The 16,024-nt window shown below is 34.3% G+C and overlaps 2 protein-coding genes and 1 pseudogene across 2 annotated transcripts; all 3 read right to left on the bottom strand.

Annotated features, from left to right (window-relative positions):
* Window positions 1–408: 408 nt before the first annotated feature.
* On the bottom strand, window positions 409–2,938 carry LOC18047035 ((+)-neomenthol dehydrogenase). Its single transcript, XM_024188765.1, is given in 7 exon segments — window positions 409–943; window positions 1,036–1,154; window positions 1,157–1,211; window positions 1,583–1,645; window positions 1,936–1,998; window positions 2,473–2,716; window positions 2,820–2,938. Coding segments are annotated over 7 exon segments (945 nt in total). The 5' UTR covers window positions 2,840–2,938; the 3' UTR covers window positions 409–562.
* Window positions 2,939–11,609: 8,671 nt separating this feature from the next.
* Window positions 11,610–14,057, bottom strand: LOC18045956 (annotated as a pseudogene).
* Window positions 14,058–14,186: 129 nt separating this feature from the next.
* On the bottom strand, window positions 14,187–15,936 carry LOC18045957 ((+)-neomenthol dehydrogenase). The gene is made up of 5 exons (XM_006445041.2): window positions 15,828–15,936; window positions 15,459–15,702; window positions 15,309–15,371; window positions 14,902–15,069; window positions 14,187–14,680 (listed from the first exon to the last, which is right to left on the bottom strand). The coding sequence occupies exons 1-5, from the start codon at window positions 15,845–15,847 to the stop codon at window positions 14,303–14,305; spliced, it is 873 nt and encodes a 290-aa protein (XP_006445104.2). The 5' UTR covers window positions 15,848–15,936; the 3' UTR covers window positions 14,187–14,302.
* Window positions 15,937–16,024: the final 88 nt, after the last annotated feature.

The following is a 16,024-nucleotide window of genomic DNA, read 5'->3' on the forward strand; positions in this document are numbered from 1 at the left end:
TGTCTACACATAATTAACCCGTGCCGGTTGTTTATCCTTGTTTTCAACAAAGGCGGGCTTTTTATTTGTAATATTTAATATTAGTTCACTTGCAAGTAAATGACATAAAGATTTTTGGTAGAATTTGCTCGGGTGTCCGTTATACTCCGTTTGGTACAATTTATTAAATAAAATTTATAACAATAAAAATTATATAAGTAGAGTTTCTATTAATAGAGTTTTTTGACAAAAAATTATTTGATGTTTGATTGTCAATTAAAAAAGTATTTTTGAAACATTAAATTGTTTGCTTATGTAAAACTAAAAGTGTTTTTGTGTAATTAAATTATTAAAAAAGATCAGCTTAATAATAAAGAAACAAGTCATAGAGCTAGCTTTATTTCTAGTAGCAACACTGCCTGTCAAATGTCTGAAAGAAGCAAGCATTCAGATACGATATATACATGCAACAAAAAGGAATCTAACAAAATAGAAAATATTACTTGCTTGCTAGTCTTACAGTATACAATGTAATAGCATTCAAATTCACAAATTTTCACATGCAGAGGTGGATGAATAGATTTCAATCAAAAGAGGTCTCTTCTTTCCGCGAAAAGAATAGGCCAGAAGGACCGCCATTGGGCAGCAGAGCTAACCACACAGGACTTTCTGCACCTTCTTCTGTGGTTAATTTGCCGTTGTTGTAGTTCATATCTGTTTTGACATAACCAGGGCAAATGCAATTGATGTGGAGATTCGGGAATTTTTTGACCAAGATCCTTGTGTAGGCATTGATAGCTACTTTTGATACTACATAAGCGGACATAGAAACCGGCCAGCCTTTGGTTTCAAGGGAACCTAGTTTAAAATCATTCAAATACTCCCTCAGCACCTCATCCACTCTCTCTTCCGTTAGGTTCTCAACATCGCTTAGCACTCCTTTTGCCCATTCATTTGTCACATACTGAACAAGAAGATCAGCAACATCGCTTAGCACTCCTTTTGCCCATTCATAAATCACAGTTTAATATTATAAGGGTTGTCAAATTATTTTACCTTTAACTTTCCCCAGGAAGAGGAAACATTAACAATTCTTGGTGAATCTGATAATTGGAGGAAGGGAATCAGTGCTTCACACATTCTTTTGGTACCATAGAAGTTTGTTTGAAGGCATTTTCAGTTGACTCATGAGTTTGAGTTGTCAATTCATACCATTTGACCGGCGTACCATCCTGCATCATTGGGGGGGGGGGGAGGGGAATTGGTCTCAGAGGTGCTGTTTTATACATTTTTTCCAAAGGATTTTATATACAGTAAGCTAAGTCTATAGATCTTCAAACTGTTGTTCACTTTCAACTCTAAACCTTCATGTGGCTCTCAATTGAAAGGATTGGAAATATACATGATCTATTTGGGATCAAAGCACTATGACGTTTATCAACAGTTTCTTATCAATAGCTGTCTACTAACTTGATGCAAGACACTTTATCTACTACTCTATCAAAATTAAGCCACAGCATTGCAGTTACAAATAGGCCTGTGGATGGCAAGGGGGAAAAAAAGAAAAAGAAAAGAAAAGGGAAAAAAATATATCAAAATATACCTTGACAAAACCTGAGAAATTGTCACCCTCCAAAATGACTCCACTAGTCCCTGAACGGTTGACCTACCAAGAAGTACAGAACTCATAATAAATCAGTTTATATATTGACCAAACTATTGGGTATATATAACTGCGAAATAAATCATATTACTTTAAGAAGTAACTTGAAAGAGTTTACAAAATGTGTTTAGTTGCTGTACTTTCAAAATCAAGCTGCAACAAACATTACGAACAGGATCTTAGATGACAGCACCCAAGCCATCTATTTTCCTTCAAATTACATCTAATACCATTCTTATCCCTTTTTTGAAGATAATGGAAAGAAAATAAATCACATATATATGTGGAAGTACCTTGACAACACCAGATAAATCATTACCATCCATACAGACTCCACTAATCCCTGCATTGTTCACCTGCCAAAAAATCCAAAATTTACAATAAATTGGTTTATATATCGACCAAAAATAGTTACATGACAAAGAAAACTAATATATTCTTGTGGTATGGAGGACGGATGAACTTTGGATTGCCCTGATACCGCTTGTTATATTTCAGAGACTTGTCATTAACCCAAAAATCTAACAAATTAGTTGATATTACTTGCCTACCTAAAAAAGCCCTGAATATTTCAATCTAATGTAAGGCCCCACCAATTAGCAACAGCACCGTAGTTTTATCAAGAAGAATCACTTCTAGAATTGTGTACCCAACTGGGACATACAACGTTACACACTATTATTATATTTTGCAATAAATATGCTCTACAAAGTATAAATGCCGCATACAATCTTATATTACGTCACAAATCCGAATTATGATGTACATACCCGGCTATATTTTAAGAAAAAAGATAGAAAAAGTATCGAGAAACGGAAGTTCAATCGTACCAAAATATCAAGCTTTCCAAAATGACTTCGAATGAAATTAGCTAGAGAGTGAATAGCAGCAGGGTCTGCAACATCAAGCTGATGAAAGATCACATTATCAAAGCCAGACTGTTTCAGTTTTTCAACAGCTTCAAGACCCCTCTTCTCATCTCTGGCTGTTAGTACCGTAGTGACCCCATTTGAAGCCAATTGCCTCACTATTTCATACCCAATTCCCTTATTTGCTCCTGTAACAACTGCATGCCTGATAAGAAATTTTCCAACCGAAAAAATAAAAAGAAGTCAGAGAAGAAAAGAAAACAGAACATGAAAGAAGAAGAAGAAGAAGAACAGGAAGAAGGAAGTACTTTGTTGCTGCTTCTGCCATTGAATGGAATGATAAAGTTGTGCACGACAACGAAGGTCACTGGCTTGAGATATATTGAGAGTTTCCGTTTCTCCATCATGTCTTGGATAAAGTCGGGAAAAAAAAATATTTCTTTAGATTTTTTGTGCGGATAGTGATAAAAAAATCATCCACAGGTGCCACTTATCTATTTTTTTAGCGCAAATACTTTTAAATCATTCAATTTAAAAGAGTTAGTTATTATATAAATTATAAAAACTTATGTTTTAAAGAAGTTAAAAAAATTTTTTTTTTCAAGTCTACAGTTTTAAAATGTGTTTGTATAAAAAAATAAAAAATTTTAAAAAATGACAGTAGCGATATGCTCACAAAAACGAGCACAAAGGTTTGCACAAAACGGTGCGTTTTGTGCAACCTTTAAAAGACGACTCATAATTTCACAAGACACGCGCACGTTACATTTCATTCTCCCTTCACTGCAACAGCTCGGTTTTCATTCTAAAAAGCTCCTTTCATTGCAACAAAAACGCAGCAGCTTTTCATTCTCCCTTCGCTGAACTAATGACAAACAATATCACCGCCTCACATTGTTCAAATAATTTGCAACATCACTTGCATGAATCTATTTTTTAAGCTCAAGTTTACATTATTTAAAATAGTGAATAGCATGAAAAAAGCAAGATAGTAGCCCAAGTTTACACAAATCTATTGTTTTACCTTCCTTTCACATTGAATTCTGAGTCAAGGAGAAGAAATCCATTTCCCTCAGCATTTCCATCCTTATCTCCAAGGCATGACACCGGGATATCACCCGAAGCAAGGCAATGAGCCGTGCGAGGATAAGATAATCATGGCTTCTGTACAAAATTTGCAGGCTCAACAACTTTATGCAAAGAGGGAGCCCTTGGAATTTTTTTGTCTGTCAACTACGTATATACAACCAGATCTGAAAGTAACAACGATAATTTATTTAAATTCTTTTTCTTTACAAATCTTGATGCATTTATATAAATCAATTCGTTCAAAATCCAAAGCTAATATCAATACAACCCAAAATCACGATACCCTCAACAATAACCATTCAAAATCCAAGTGGCCCAAATGGGGTAGAGAGAGTGATGAAACTGAGATCGAGAGATTGGGGGAGATCGGAGCCGAGAGAGTGTGGCAAAACAGATCCAGCGAGAATGAGGCAGTACAGAGCTTAGAGCGAGAGAGAATAGTGTCTAGAGAATGAGGAAGCTGCTAGGTTTTTGTTGCAGTGAAAGGAACAAGGTTTTTTGTTGCAATGAAAGGAGGCAAACGTGAGTGTGACGAGCTGGGAAGAGCATGAGCGTGAGCGTGTGTGTTCTTGTGCACGTTTGAAGAGCGTTTTAAAACAAAACGCACCGTTTTGTGCAAACGTTTGTGCGCGAATGTGTGAGAACATCATTTTCCAATGATAAATATCATAACTTTTAAGTGTTAATTTCATTTTTTTAAAAGTTTCATTTTATTTTTAATAAAAGAAAATTCATTAAGTTAAAAGTGGAAGAAGAGTAGCATACATAGGCGTTAAAAGTAACTCCCAAAACCAAATGAGAATGTAAAGACAAAGCTAAAGGATGAGCCATCAGCTACAAAGAAAAATTACATTAATCTATAATTTGGAAAACCCTACTAAACAATGCTCTTTGAACACAGGAGAGGGAGCATCATCAAACTTAGTAAATTGATCACAAGATAACTCCAAATTGGTGAAAGAATCAACGACTAAATTACTTTCAGAATAGATTAAAAAAAATAATAAATAAAGACATGTGAGATAGTTTTTCACGGTAGTTAATCCATAATTTATTAGGAGTTAAAAAATTACATCTCGATAAAAGATGAACCAACCAATATTAGATAGGTCTATTCTTACATAATAATTAAATTTCTCTTTATTTGAAAGAATGGTGTCTCAAAGGCCTCTATAAATTCTACACAAGCAAACAACATTCAATTTCAAAAGTTTTGTGAGTTGAAATTTTTTTTTTATTACACGAGACTATTGCTCAAACTAAAACTCATATTACATGAGACTATAACTGATATTTACAAATCAGACTATTATTAAGACCAACTTACATCTATGTTAATGGAGTTCTGTATAGATTTTAACCCTCACAAATATTTGGGGGATGTATACTCATCACTATTGGGTAAGGGAGAAGACTACCTTCACTTAATTTTAATTAAGGAAGGAAATACCCCCACAATGCATTTGTGGGGGTTCGAACTGCTGCCCTCCAAGCCCTGACTACTCGGCCTTGGGCCGAGTGGCTTGAGTGAGGATATTTGCACTATAAAATTTATCATGAACATTTAAATTTAATTTTTTAAATAAAAATATCTTTAATAATTTACTAATAAAATAAGGATAATTTAATCAAACATAAAATGTCATTATTTTGACAACATTTAGCACAACATCCAATCCAATTATCGTATCAAAAACCCCCCGACACTTTCCTCGACATTAAATCTAATTCATCATTGAGAAAAAAAAAATACTTGAGATTTAACAACATTCAACCTGCCAACCACAAGAATTTAAAAAAATAAAAAATTGCAGTTCCAGAAAAAAGAAAAAAATGCAGTACATAAAAGTAAAAATAGAAGCCAGTAACATTCAGATTAGACTCTAGTGAGGGTAACTCAAGAGTGATCATTCTAATGCTGATTTTGTAAGAGAGATTGTAACATCTTTCAAGTTTATTTGGTTTGATATTCTGGACGAAAACGGGTTGCCGTTTATTGAGAAAACGGCTAACCGTTTAAGTCCAGAGAGCATATTTTATGTCCTAGAATAAACGGCTCACCGTTTATTGAGAAAACGGCTAACCGTTTATTTCCAGAAAGTTGTCAATTGGAAAACGGTTAGCAAGATTGAAAAGATTTCAATTGTAAATCGATGCATTTTCAAACCAAAAGAGTTTTTTCGAAGAAGTACCATTTCTAATGGTTGTATTCTTTCAAATAAACATCTTATTCATAAAAAGAAAGACATACAATAAGATTAGAAATCAGATTTTGAAGATTTCATGCTTGTTCTGGAAATACAATCTTATTTGCTAAAGATTGTATTCAGGATTTGATATATCTTAGGGGTAATTTGCCATTAAAACTCAATAGCAAACCAAGATTGGTGAGGGCAAATAAAACCTTAAAGGAAAGTGTGTAAACACGTCTCAAATCCTAAGAAATTTCATTGTTCTTTGCCTCCATATTCTCATAATTCTCCAACAATCTTTAAGGTTTTATTTTGTGCAAATGGAGGTTGAGAAGAGTTTGACATCATTTCTGAATCCTAGTGTCCATCTCGATCGTTTTGATGGAACTAATTTCACTCGTTGGAAGGGAAAATTGTTCTTTCTCCTTACTGTTCTTAAAGTGGCATATGTTCTTGATCCGAAATTGGAACCATTTCCAGAACCACGAGAAGATGATACCGAAGTTGTTAAGGCTGCAAGGAAACGTCGTGAAGATGATGAATTGATATGCCGGGGTCACATACTCAATACGCTTTCTGACAGATTATATGATCTCTACAATTCTATGACTTCTCCGGTGGAAATTTGGAATGCTCTTGAATACAAATACAAAACGGAGAAAGAAGGTACTGACAATTCCTTGTATCTAAATATTTTGAATTTATTATGGTAGACACAAAATCCATTCTTGATCAAATACATGAGTTACAAATTATTGTTGCTAAGCTTCGAGAGTTAAAAGTTGAAATTTCTGAATCATTTCAAGTTGGGGCTATTATTGCTAAATTGCCTCAAAGTTGGAATGATTATAGAAAGAAACTCCTTCATAGTAAAGAGAACATAACTTTAGAAGAATTGCAAAAACACTTGGTAATTGAAGAAGAAACTAGGTCTCGTGAATCCAAGGATAAGCATGATTATACTAAAGTTAATGTTGTTGAAGCTAGTAAATTCTCAAAGAATTTTAAAGTCAAGAATGACAAGAAATTCAAGAAGTCCAGCACACAAAAGTTTTCTGAAAATTGTTTCTTTTGTGGTAAGAAAGGCCAATGCCAAAGTGATTGCAGATTCAAGAAGAAAAAGGAAGAAGTGAATTCCCATAAAGCTAATGTTATTGAAAACAAATCTGAAGAGATTTGTGCTATGGTTTCTGAAATGCAAATTGGCATGATTACTGAAACCAATATGGCTGAAACTAAGTCCTATGATTGGTGGCTCGATTCGGGTGCAACAATTCATGTTTGTAATGATAAGAAATTTTTCTTATCATACAAAGAAGAAACGGAATGACAAATGGTTCTCATGGGGAACAATAATGCAGCCATAGTAGCAGGGAAATGAGTAGTTGAGATCAACTTCACTTCTGGAAAGAAAGTCACATTGTATAATGTCTTTCATGTACCTTCCGTTAGGAAGAATCTTATTTCTGCTAGTTGTATGTGTAAGCATGGGCTTAAGATTGTGCTTGAGGGTAATACTTGTATTGTGTCAAAGAATGGATTATTTGTTGGGAAAGGGTATTCTTGTGATGGAATGTACAAACTCAGCATTAATAATAATAATATCAACTTAGCTTATATTGTTGAGTCTTGTGATGTTTGGCATGCTAGATTAGCACATTTGAACTTTAGATCTTTGAAATACATGTCTAAGCATGGTTTGATTAATTGCAATGATGTTAAAGGTCATATGTGTGAAATCTGCATCCAAGCTAAAATAACTAAGAAACCTTTTCCTAAAGCTGAACGAAATACTCAAATATTGGATTTGATACATACTGATATTTGTGAGTATAATGACATTTTAACAAGAGGAGGTAAGAGATACTTCATCACTTTTATTGATGATTGTTCTAGATACACTTATGTGTATTTACTTAGAACAAAAAGTGAAGCTTTTGATAAATTTAAAATTTTCAAAGCTGAAGTTGAGAACCAAAAAGATAAGAAAATCAAAATGGTTCGTAGTGATAGAGGTGGTGAATATTTCTCAATTGAATTTAATAATTATTGTGAGGAAGTTGGAATTATTCACCAAAGATCAGCTCCATTTACTCCTCAACAAAATGGTTTGGCTGAAAGGAAGAATAGGATCTTCACGGATATGATAAATTCCATGATCCTTAATGCAAAACTACCAAATAATTTGTGGGGGGAAGCATTACTCACTGCATGTCATATTCATAACAGAATTACATCTTTGAAAACACATATCTCCTTATGAAATTTGGAAAGGAAGAAAACCAAACTTGATGTATTTAAGGGTCTGGGGTTGTTTAGCCTTTTATAAAATACATGACCCTAAGTCATTAAAGTTGAGTGCTAGAGGTATAAAAAGTGTTTTCGTAGGATATGCTGAAAATTTCAAGGCTTATAGGTTGTTAGATTTAGATTCTAATGTGATTGTGGAATCTAGAGATGTTGAATTTATTGAGAATAAATTTCAACATGATTCTAATATTGAATCAGAATCAATTATTGATCAACCATGTGTTAATACTCCTGTTACCTCCACTAACAATAATAAAAGGAAAGAGTCTACGACATCTTTTGAACTAAGGAGGAGTCAACGTGAAAAGAAAGAAAAAAGTTTAGCTCCGGATTTTATTTCATCACAAGCACTACTCTTCTTGGTTGAAGGGGATAGAAAGAATGTACTTAACAAAGTACCATTGTTGTTAAATATTGAAAAAGATCCAAAGACATTTAGCGAGGCTATGTCTTCTAGAGACGCTTCTTTTTGGAGAGAGGCGGTAAATGATGAAATGAATTCGATAATGTCGAATCAAACATGGGTCTTGGTTTATCTTCCTCCAGGATCTCAACCAATTAGCAGCAAATGGGTATTTAGAAGAAAGTACAATAATGATGGTTTTTTGCAAACTTTTAAGGCTAGATTAGTAGCTAAAGGGTTTAAGCAAAGAAATGGTATTGACTATTTCGATACATATGCTCCGGTAGCTAGGTTAACTTCTATAAGAGTGCTATTTGCAATTGCTTCATTGAACAATTTATATGTGCATCAAATGGATGTTAAAACAGCTTTTCTTAATGGTGATCTTGATGAAGAAATCTATATGGAACAACCTGAGGGATTTGTTTTGCCTGGAAATGAGAAAAAGGTATGCAAGTTAATCAAATCTCTTTATGGCTTAAAGCAAGCACCAAAACAATGGCATGAGAAGTTTGATTCGGTAATTTTATCACAAGGTTTTAAGCATAATAATGCTGATAAATGTGTATATTTTAAATATACGAATGATTTTGGTGTGATTATATGCTTGTATGTTGATGACTTGCTTATCTTTGGAACAAATATGCAAGGAGTAGATGATACAAAGAAGTATTTAACTTCACAATTTAAGATGAAAGATCTTGGTGAAGTAGATACTATCTTAGGTATCAAAGTGAATAAACATAGTGGGGGTTACTCGTTGTGTCAATCTCATTATATAGAGAAAGTGCTTCTTAAATTCAATTATTTGAAATTTAAAGAAGCTAATACCCCATATGATTCTAGTATTAAATTACTAGAGAATTCAGGCCGAATAGTAGCTCAACTAGAATATGCTAGTGCAATTGGTAGCTTGATGTATGCTATGCATTGTACGAGGCCTGATATAGCATTTGCAGTTTGCAAAATGTCAAGATTCACGAGTAACCCTAGTGTTGAACACTGGAAAGCAATTGGTAGGATACTTGGTTATCTTAAAAGGACCGTTAATTTGGGTTTGTTTTATAATGATTATCCTGAAGTACTGGAAGGATATTCAGATGCTAGTTGGGTAACCAATACAAGAGACAATAAATCCACTTCTGGTTGGATTTTTACAATTGCTGGAGGAGCGGTTTCTTGGGCTTCAAAGAAACAAACGTGCATAACTCATTCAACAATGGAAAGTGAGTTTATAGCACTTGCATCTGCAGGCAAAGAAGCAGAATGGCTGAGAAATTTGTTGTTTGATATAATGTTGTGGCCACAACCGATGCCATCTATTTCTTTGTACTGCGACAGTGAAGCTACATTGTCTAGAGCTTATAATAAAGTGTATAATGGAAAGTCTAGACATATTAACTTAAGACATGAATATGTGAAACAATTAATAGCAGATGGTGTTATTAATATTGTTTATGTTAGGACTAATAAGAACCTAGCAGATCCTTTAACAAAAGGTCTTTCAAGAGACTTAGTTAAGGATACATCTTATGGAATGGGATTGAAACCTTTATATAATAAAGTCACCAACGACGGTAACCCAACTATGTAGTAGTTATACCGCTACTCCATATTTAAATGGGTAATAACAAGTTGTTGTTATGTGACTGGTTTGACACTGAGTAATAAATAATCCCATTCGAGATATTCGGTGCAAATAGCTACGAGGTTGAGGTTGAGTATTTACTCTTAATGAAGTTCAAGTCTTTTAGTAGCTAAAGACATGATTTGAAACTTCACCTAAGTGAACATAAGAAATGGTGCCGTTTCTAACAAGGTCATGGTTTAATCTTGTAAATGTTCATGAATCTAAGATAGAGCACAAGGCCGGAATAGTGCTAACTATTGGAACACAACTTTGAAATCTGGGATAGCTTATATGTGATGTATCTCCGGTATTTACTTAAGAGACAAAGTTTAATGCTTAGCACACTATTGTCTTGTAAATGCTTTGAAATACACTCACTAATTAAAGGTTAAAATCGAAAGATACCTTTTGTATGTATAAGTTTATCATTAATAAATCTGAAAAATATTACAATCTAGTGGGGATTGTAAGAGAGATTGTAACATCTTTCAAGTTTGTTTGGTTTGATATTCTGGACGAAAACGGGTTGCCGTTTATTGAGAAAACGGCTAACCGTTTAAGTCCAGAGAGCATGTTTTTTGTTCTGGAATAAACGGCTCACCGTTTATGGTGAAAACGGCTTACCGTTTAAGTCCAGAGAGCATGTTTTATGTCCTAGAATAAACGGCTCACCGTTTATTGAGAAAACGGCTAACCGTTTATTTCCAGAAAGTTGTCAATTGGAAAACGGTTAGCAAGATTGAAAAGATTTCAATTGTAAATTGATGCATTTTCAAACCAAAAGAGTTTTTTCGAAGAAGTACCATTTCTAATGGTTGTATTCTTTCAAATAAACATCTTATTCATAAAAAGAAAGACATACAATAAGATTAGAAATCAGATTTTGAAGATTTCATGCTTGTTCTGGAAATACAATCTTATTTGCTAAAGATTGTATTCAGGATTTGATATATCTTAGGGGTAATTTGCCATTAAAACTCAATAGCAAACCAAGATTGGTGAGGGCAAATAAAACCTTAAAGGAAAGTGTGTAAACACGTCTCAAATCCTAAGAAATTTCATTGTTCTTTGCCTCCATATTCTCATAATTTACCAACAGATTTCTCCTTTCAAAGAAAGTTTACTTCATGTTTATTGAGAGTAGTGTATATTGTTAAAAAAAAAAAATTGAATGTCTTCTTATAGGTAATACTGTAATACTACAATTTTAGAATGATGTTCTCTTCTTTCAATTTTTATTTTTGATTTTTTCAATTCAATAAATATTAAATTTGGGTGAAATGTCTGCATGAGTGTAAAGTTTGTAAAACAAAATAAAGATAATAAATTAAATTTATTGAGGATTAATTTTAGTTTTTGAAAGAAAGTGAAAGTAAACAATCAATTTTTAAAAATTTATTGTTCACAGGATAGTTTAGAATGCATCAAATATGACAATGTGGGATAAGGCCAAAGCATCGATATAACAAATGAATAAGTAAAACAAAAACGTAAAGCTTTATTTATTTGTCGGAGCAACATTGTCTGTCAAATGTCTCAAAGGAGCATTCATAAACAAACAATGCTTGGCATTTAGTCTTTTATTGGATACATTACGATAAAACAGCAAATCAAAATCATTTTCATAAATAGAGAGAGAGAGATGTGTCGTTTTCAATCAAGAATACACATTTTGAAGGACCTCCTTTGGGCAGCAGAACTAACCACACTAGACTTTCAGCACCTTCTTCAACGGTTAATACGCCGTTGTTGTGGTTTAAATCTGTTTTGACATAGCCAGGGCAAATACTATTGATGCAAATTTTTGTGAATTTTTTCGCCAGGATCCTTGTGTAGGCATTAGTTGCTGCTTTTGATATTACGTAAGCGGCGTCTTGGGTTTCAGGTGTAAAATCATTTAGATACTCCTTCGGCACCTCATCCAATCACTCAACACTCCTTTGGCCCATTCATTTGTTATATTCTGAAACAAGATGATGAGATGAGAACCGGGAAATTAAATTTTAATCAACATGAAAAATTGAGACAGGGAAAATGGTTAATATTTTAGTCAGGGTGCAAGTTAGGTTCCCGCTTAAACTCGCTTCCAGTTCAATTCAGATGAATTTCAAAATAAAGCAGCACTTATCATCCACAATTAACTAGATAATTATTCCCGGAAAAAGGGCTTTTAGAAGTGTGTTTTACCTTTAACTTTCCCATGGAAGAGGAAGCATTAACAATTCTGGGTGAATCTGATAACTGGAGGAGGGGAATAAGTGCTTCACACATTCTTTTGTTACCATAGTAGTTTGTTTGAATGCACTTTTCAGCTAACTCATAAGTTTGAGTTAACATTTTATACCAGTTGTCCGGCAAACCACCCTGTATAATCAAAATAAAACTTGATATAGTCATGAGATGAAAGGGACAGGTATTACATGCAATGAGCTCTTATTCTAGCCAACACAAAAAGCAAACAATACTGTAAGTAAATTCTATGGATCTTCACAATGTTGTTCACTTTGATGTTTGAACCTCCATTCAGCTCTCGATTGATAGAGATGAAATTATCATCTATCTACGATTTGAGGTGCTGTGACTTTTAATCATCGGTTATTTCAAATTTTACGATTTGAGGAAAAGTGATTTTATGATAAACAATAGTAGTTAAGTAAAAGCTATTCCACTTTCTAAAAATATTAAATAGATGTTCAGTAAACAAATATAAGGTAAAAATCAGATTGATTTGAAAGTGTTTACTATACACTCTAGCCGTTTTACTTTCAAATACTACGCTGCAACACAACAGTTACAAACACGCTAGGCCTTTAGATGGAATCACCAGATTGCTATCTATTTTGCCTAAAGCGGTATCTAATTCCTAATCTTAATTCATCCCTCAATTCAAAGCAATGGGGGTAAAAAAAAATAATAATAATAAATTGCATGTACGAAAGTACCTCAACAATTCCTACAAAATTATCACCTTCCATGTTGAATCCACCAATCCCTGCATTGTTTACCTGCCAAGAAGTCCAACATTTATAATAAATCAGTTTACATATAGACCGAAAAGAAGTTATTTGACCAGGAAAACTAACATATTCTTGTAGAATTCAGGAGAAATGCGTTCCGGATTGCCCTAATATCACTTGTTATAGTTTGGAGACTCGTCATTGACCCACAAAACTAACTCAATCAGTTGATACTATTTGCCAACCTTATTGAGCCCTGGAATCCACTTGATTTCAATCTAAACAAGACCGTAATACTTATGCGACAGCATCTTAATTTGATCATCAGAATCGATTCTACAATTGTGATGCTCTGGATACTCTACAATCCACAATCTGCCTACTAAATGAGTCCATAAGAACATTTTCAAGATTTATGGTGTTATGCGAACATTTCAAGAAACTGATATTGGATAAATCATACCAGAATATCAAGCTTCCCAAACTGACTACTGACGAAATGAACTAGAGAGTCAACGCTAGCGGGGTCTGTCACATCAAGCAGATGAAAGATCACATTGTCACAGCCAGAGTTTTTGAGTTTTTCAACAGCTGCAAGACCCCTCTTCTCATCTCTAGCAGTTAAGGCCACAGTGACTCCATGGAAGCTAATTGCCTCACAATTTCAAACCCAATTCCCTTGTTTGCTCCTGTAACAACTGCATGCCTGCTGAGAAATTTCATATTGAAAAAAAAAAAAAAACAGAGAGAGAGAGTCCGAAAGGAAGTAAAAACAAAAAATGAAAGAAGAAGAGGAAGGGGGAATAATGTACTTGGTTGTTGCTTCTCCCATCGAATAATGTACTTGGTTGCTCCTTTTCATGGCTAGAAGAATACTCCCTTCAGATGTATATGTATTGCGCAATCTCCATCATGGATCTCCAGGAAAGTAAAATAATATTATTCTGATATTTTTGTTCACATCGTTTCACGTGGTGAGATCATGAATAATTATGTTGCTTTCGTTTTCTTCGAAGACAATTAATTACACCTTTGTTTAAAAATAATGGCAAGGAAGGAAGCTGCACTCAAGTATTTGGATGAGTCCATTCATCTATTACTTTTAACAAAGGGTTCAATTGCATAAGATGATATTTCACTTATTCAAATTCAACATCAAAAGATATGTAAATTCAACATCGGTATGCAGTGATCGATGAATCATTTTCAATCAAAAAAGGGTCTCTTCTTTCCGTGAAAAGAATAGACCAGAAGGACCGCCCTTGTGCAGCAGAGCCAACCAAACTGGAGATTCGGCACCTTCTTCTACAGTTAATCTACCAGCGTTGTAGGTCATTTCTGTTTTAACATAGCCAGGGCAAACACAATTGATGCAAAAATTTGGGTACTTCTTGGCCAGGATCCTTGTGTAGGCATTCATAGCTGCTTTTGATAGTATGTAAGCAGCTGCATTAGCAGGCCATCCTTTAGTTTCCGGTGAACCCTCTTTGTAATCATTTAGATACTGGCTCAATACCTCATCCACTCTTTCTTCTGTGAGGTTCTCAGCATCACTAAACACTCCTTTGGCCCATTCATGTGTTACATACTGAAAGAAAATGATGAGAAACAGAAATTTCAACCTTCATGATTCCAATGAACTTAATCATAATTAAAATTTGAGACAAGGAGTACTCCAATATCGATCTACAGGTAATTATAAGGGAATATCAGATGCAGTGGAAGCAAAATTTAGCGGCCAAATTGGGCTTAATTACTACCTGAATGTCAACTAGTTCAATTTTATAAAGGGCTGTAAAACTGTTTTACCATCAACTTTCCCAAGGAAGAGGATACATTAACAATTCTTGCTGAATCGGATAACTGGAGGAGAGGAATGAGTGCTTCACACATTCTTTTGGCCCCCAAGTAGTTTGTTTGCAGGCACTTTTCAGCTGACTCATAAGTTTGAGTCATTTTTCCTCTTGCAACACCTTCCTGCATCATTGAGGCCACAATAAAATTAAAAAAAAAAAAGATCGTTGTGCCGTGGTTCATCTGTAATATAATAAATCTTCCTAACCTATAGTTGATTAGATAGAAGGAAAGGGTCTTATATTTGGTAAATTTTGAGCCAGACTGGCGCCCATGTTGTTCACTTTTTAGTAATCCCATCTAGTTTTAAACTCAGCTGCCTCAGATTACGGCAATGAAAAAAAGCTCTTATTCAAAAGTACCTCAATAAAACCTGACAAAGTATCAGCATCCGAACTGATTCCAGTAATCCCTGCATTATTTACCTGCCAAGAAATCCAACTAATTATCACTCAGTTGTATTATCGGCCAAACTAGTTGCGTCAACAGAAAAAACTGATTCTCAATCATACCAAAATATCAAGCTTTCCAAAATGACTTCGAATGAAATCAGCTACAGAGTGAATAGCAGCAGGGTCTGCAACATCAAGCTGATGAAAGATCACATTATCAAAGCCAGAGTGTTTGAGTTTTTCAACAGCTTCAAGACCCCCCTTCTCATCTCTGGCTGTTAGTACCGTAATGACCCCATTTAAAGCCAATTGCCTCACTACTTCATACCCAATTCCCTTATTTGCTCCTGTAACAACTGCATACCTGAATATAGAATATAGTGTGCCAAGATGGAATAAGAGTGTATGGTGAGTTTATTTATTGATTGTTATGATGCTTTATTACTTATGGTGCTTTATGAGGTGCGGGGCTTAAAATTAAGATATTACCTCTTAGCTGTTTCTGCCATTGAGGACGAAGTGTGGAGCACAACCGAGAGTCCTAGACATCACATATTGGAAGTGCGAACTCAAAGGAAAGTCAGGTAACAAATTGCACCTTGCCACGTGTTCTAAAACGAAGAAAGTTGCCAATTTGATATTAATATCTCAGTTACTTGAAGACAAAAAAAGAACGTAAACTCGTG

The sequence above is a fragment of the Citrus clementina genome, unplaced genomic scaffold (genome assembly GCF_000493195.1).
Source record: "Citrus clementina cultivar Clemenules unplaced genomic scaffold, Citrus_clementina_v1.0 scaffold_3, whole genome shotgun sequence".
In the NCBI taxonomy this organism is placed as follows: Eukaryota; Viridiplantae; Streptophyta; class Magnoliopsida; order Sapindales; family Rutaceae; genus Citrus; species Citrus x clementina.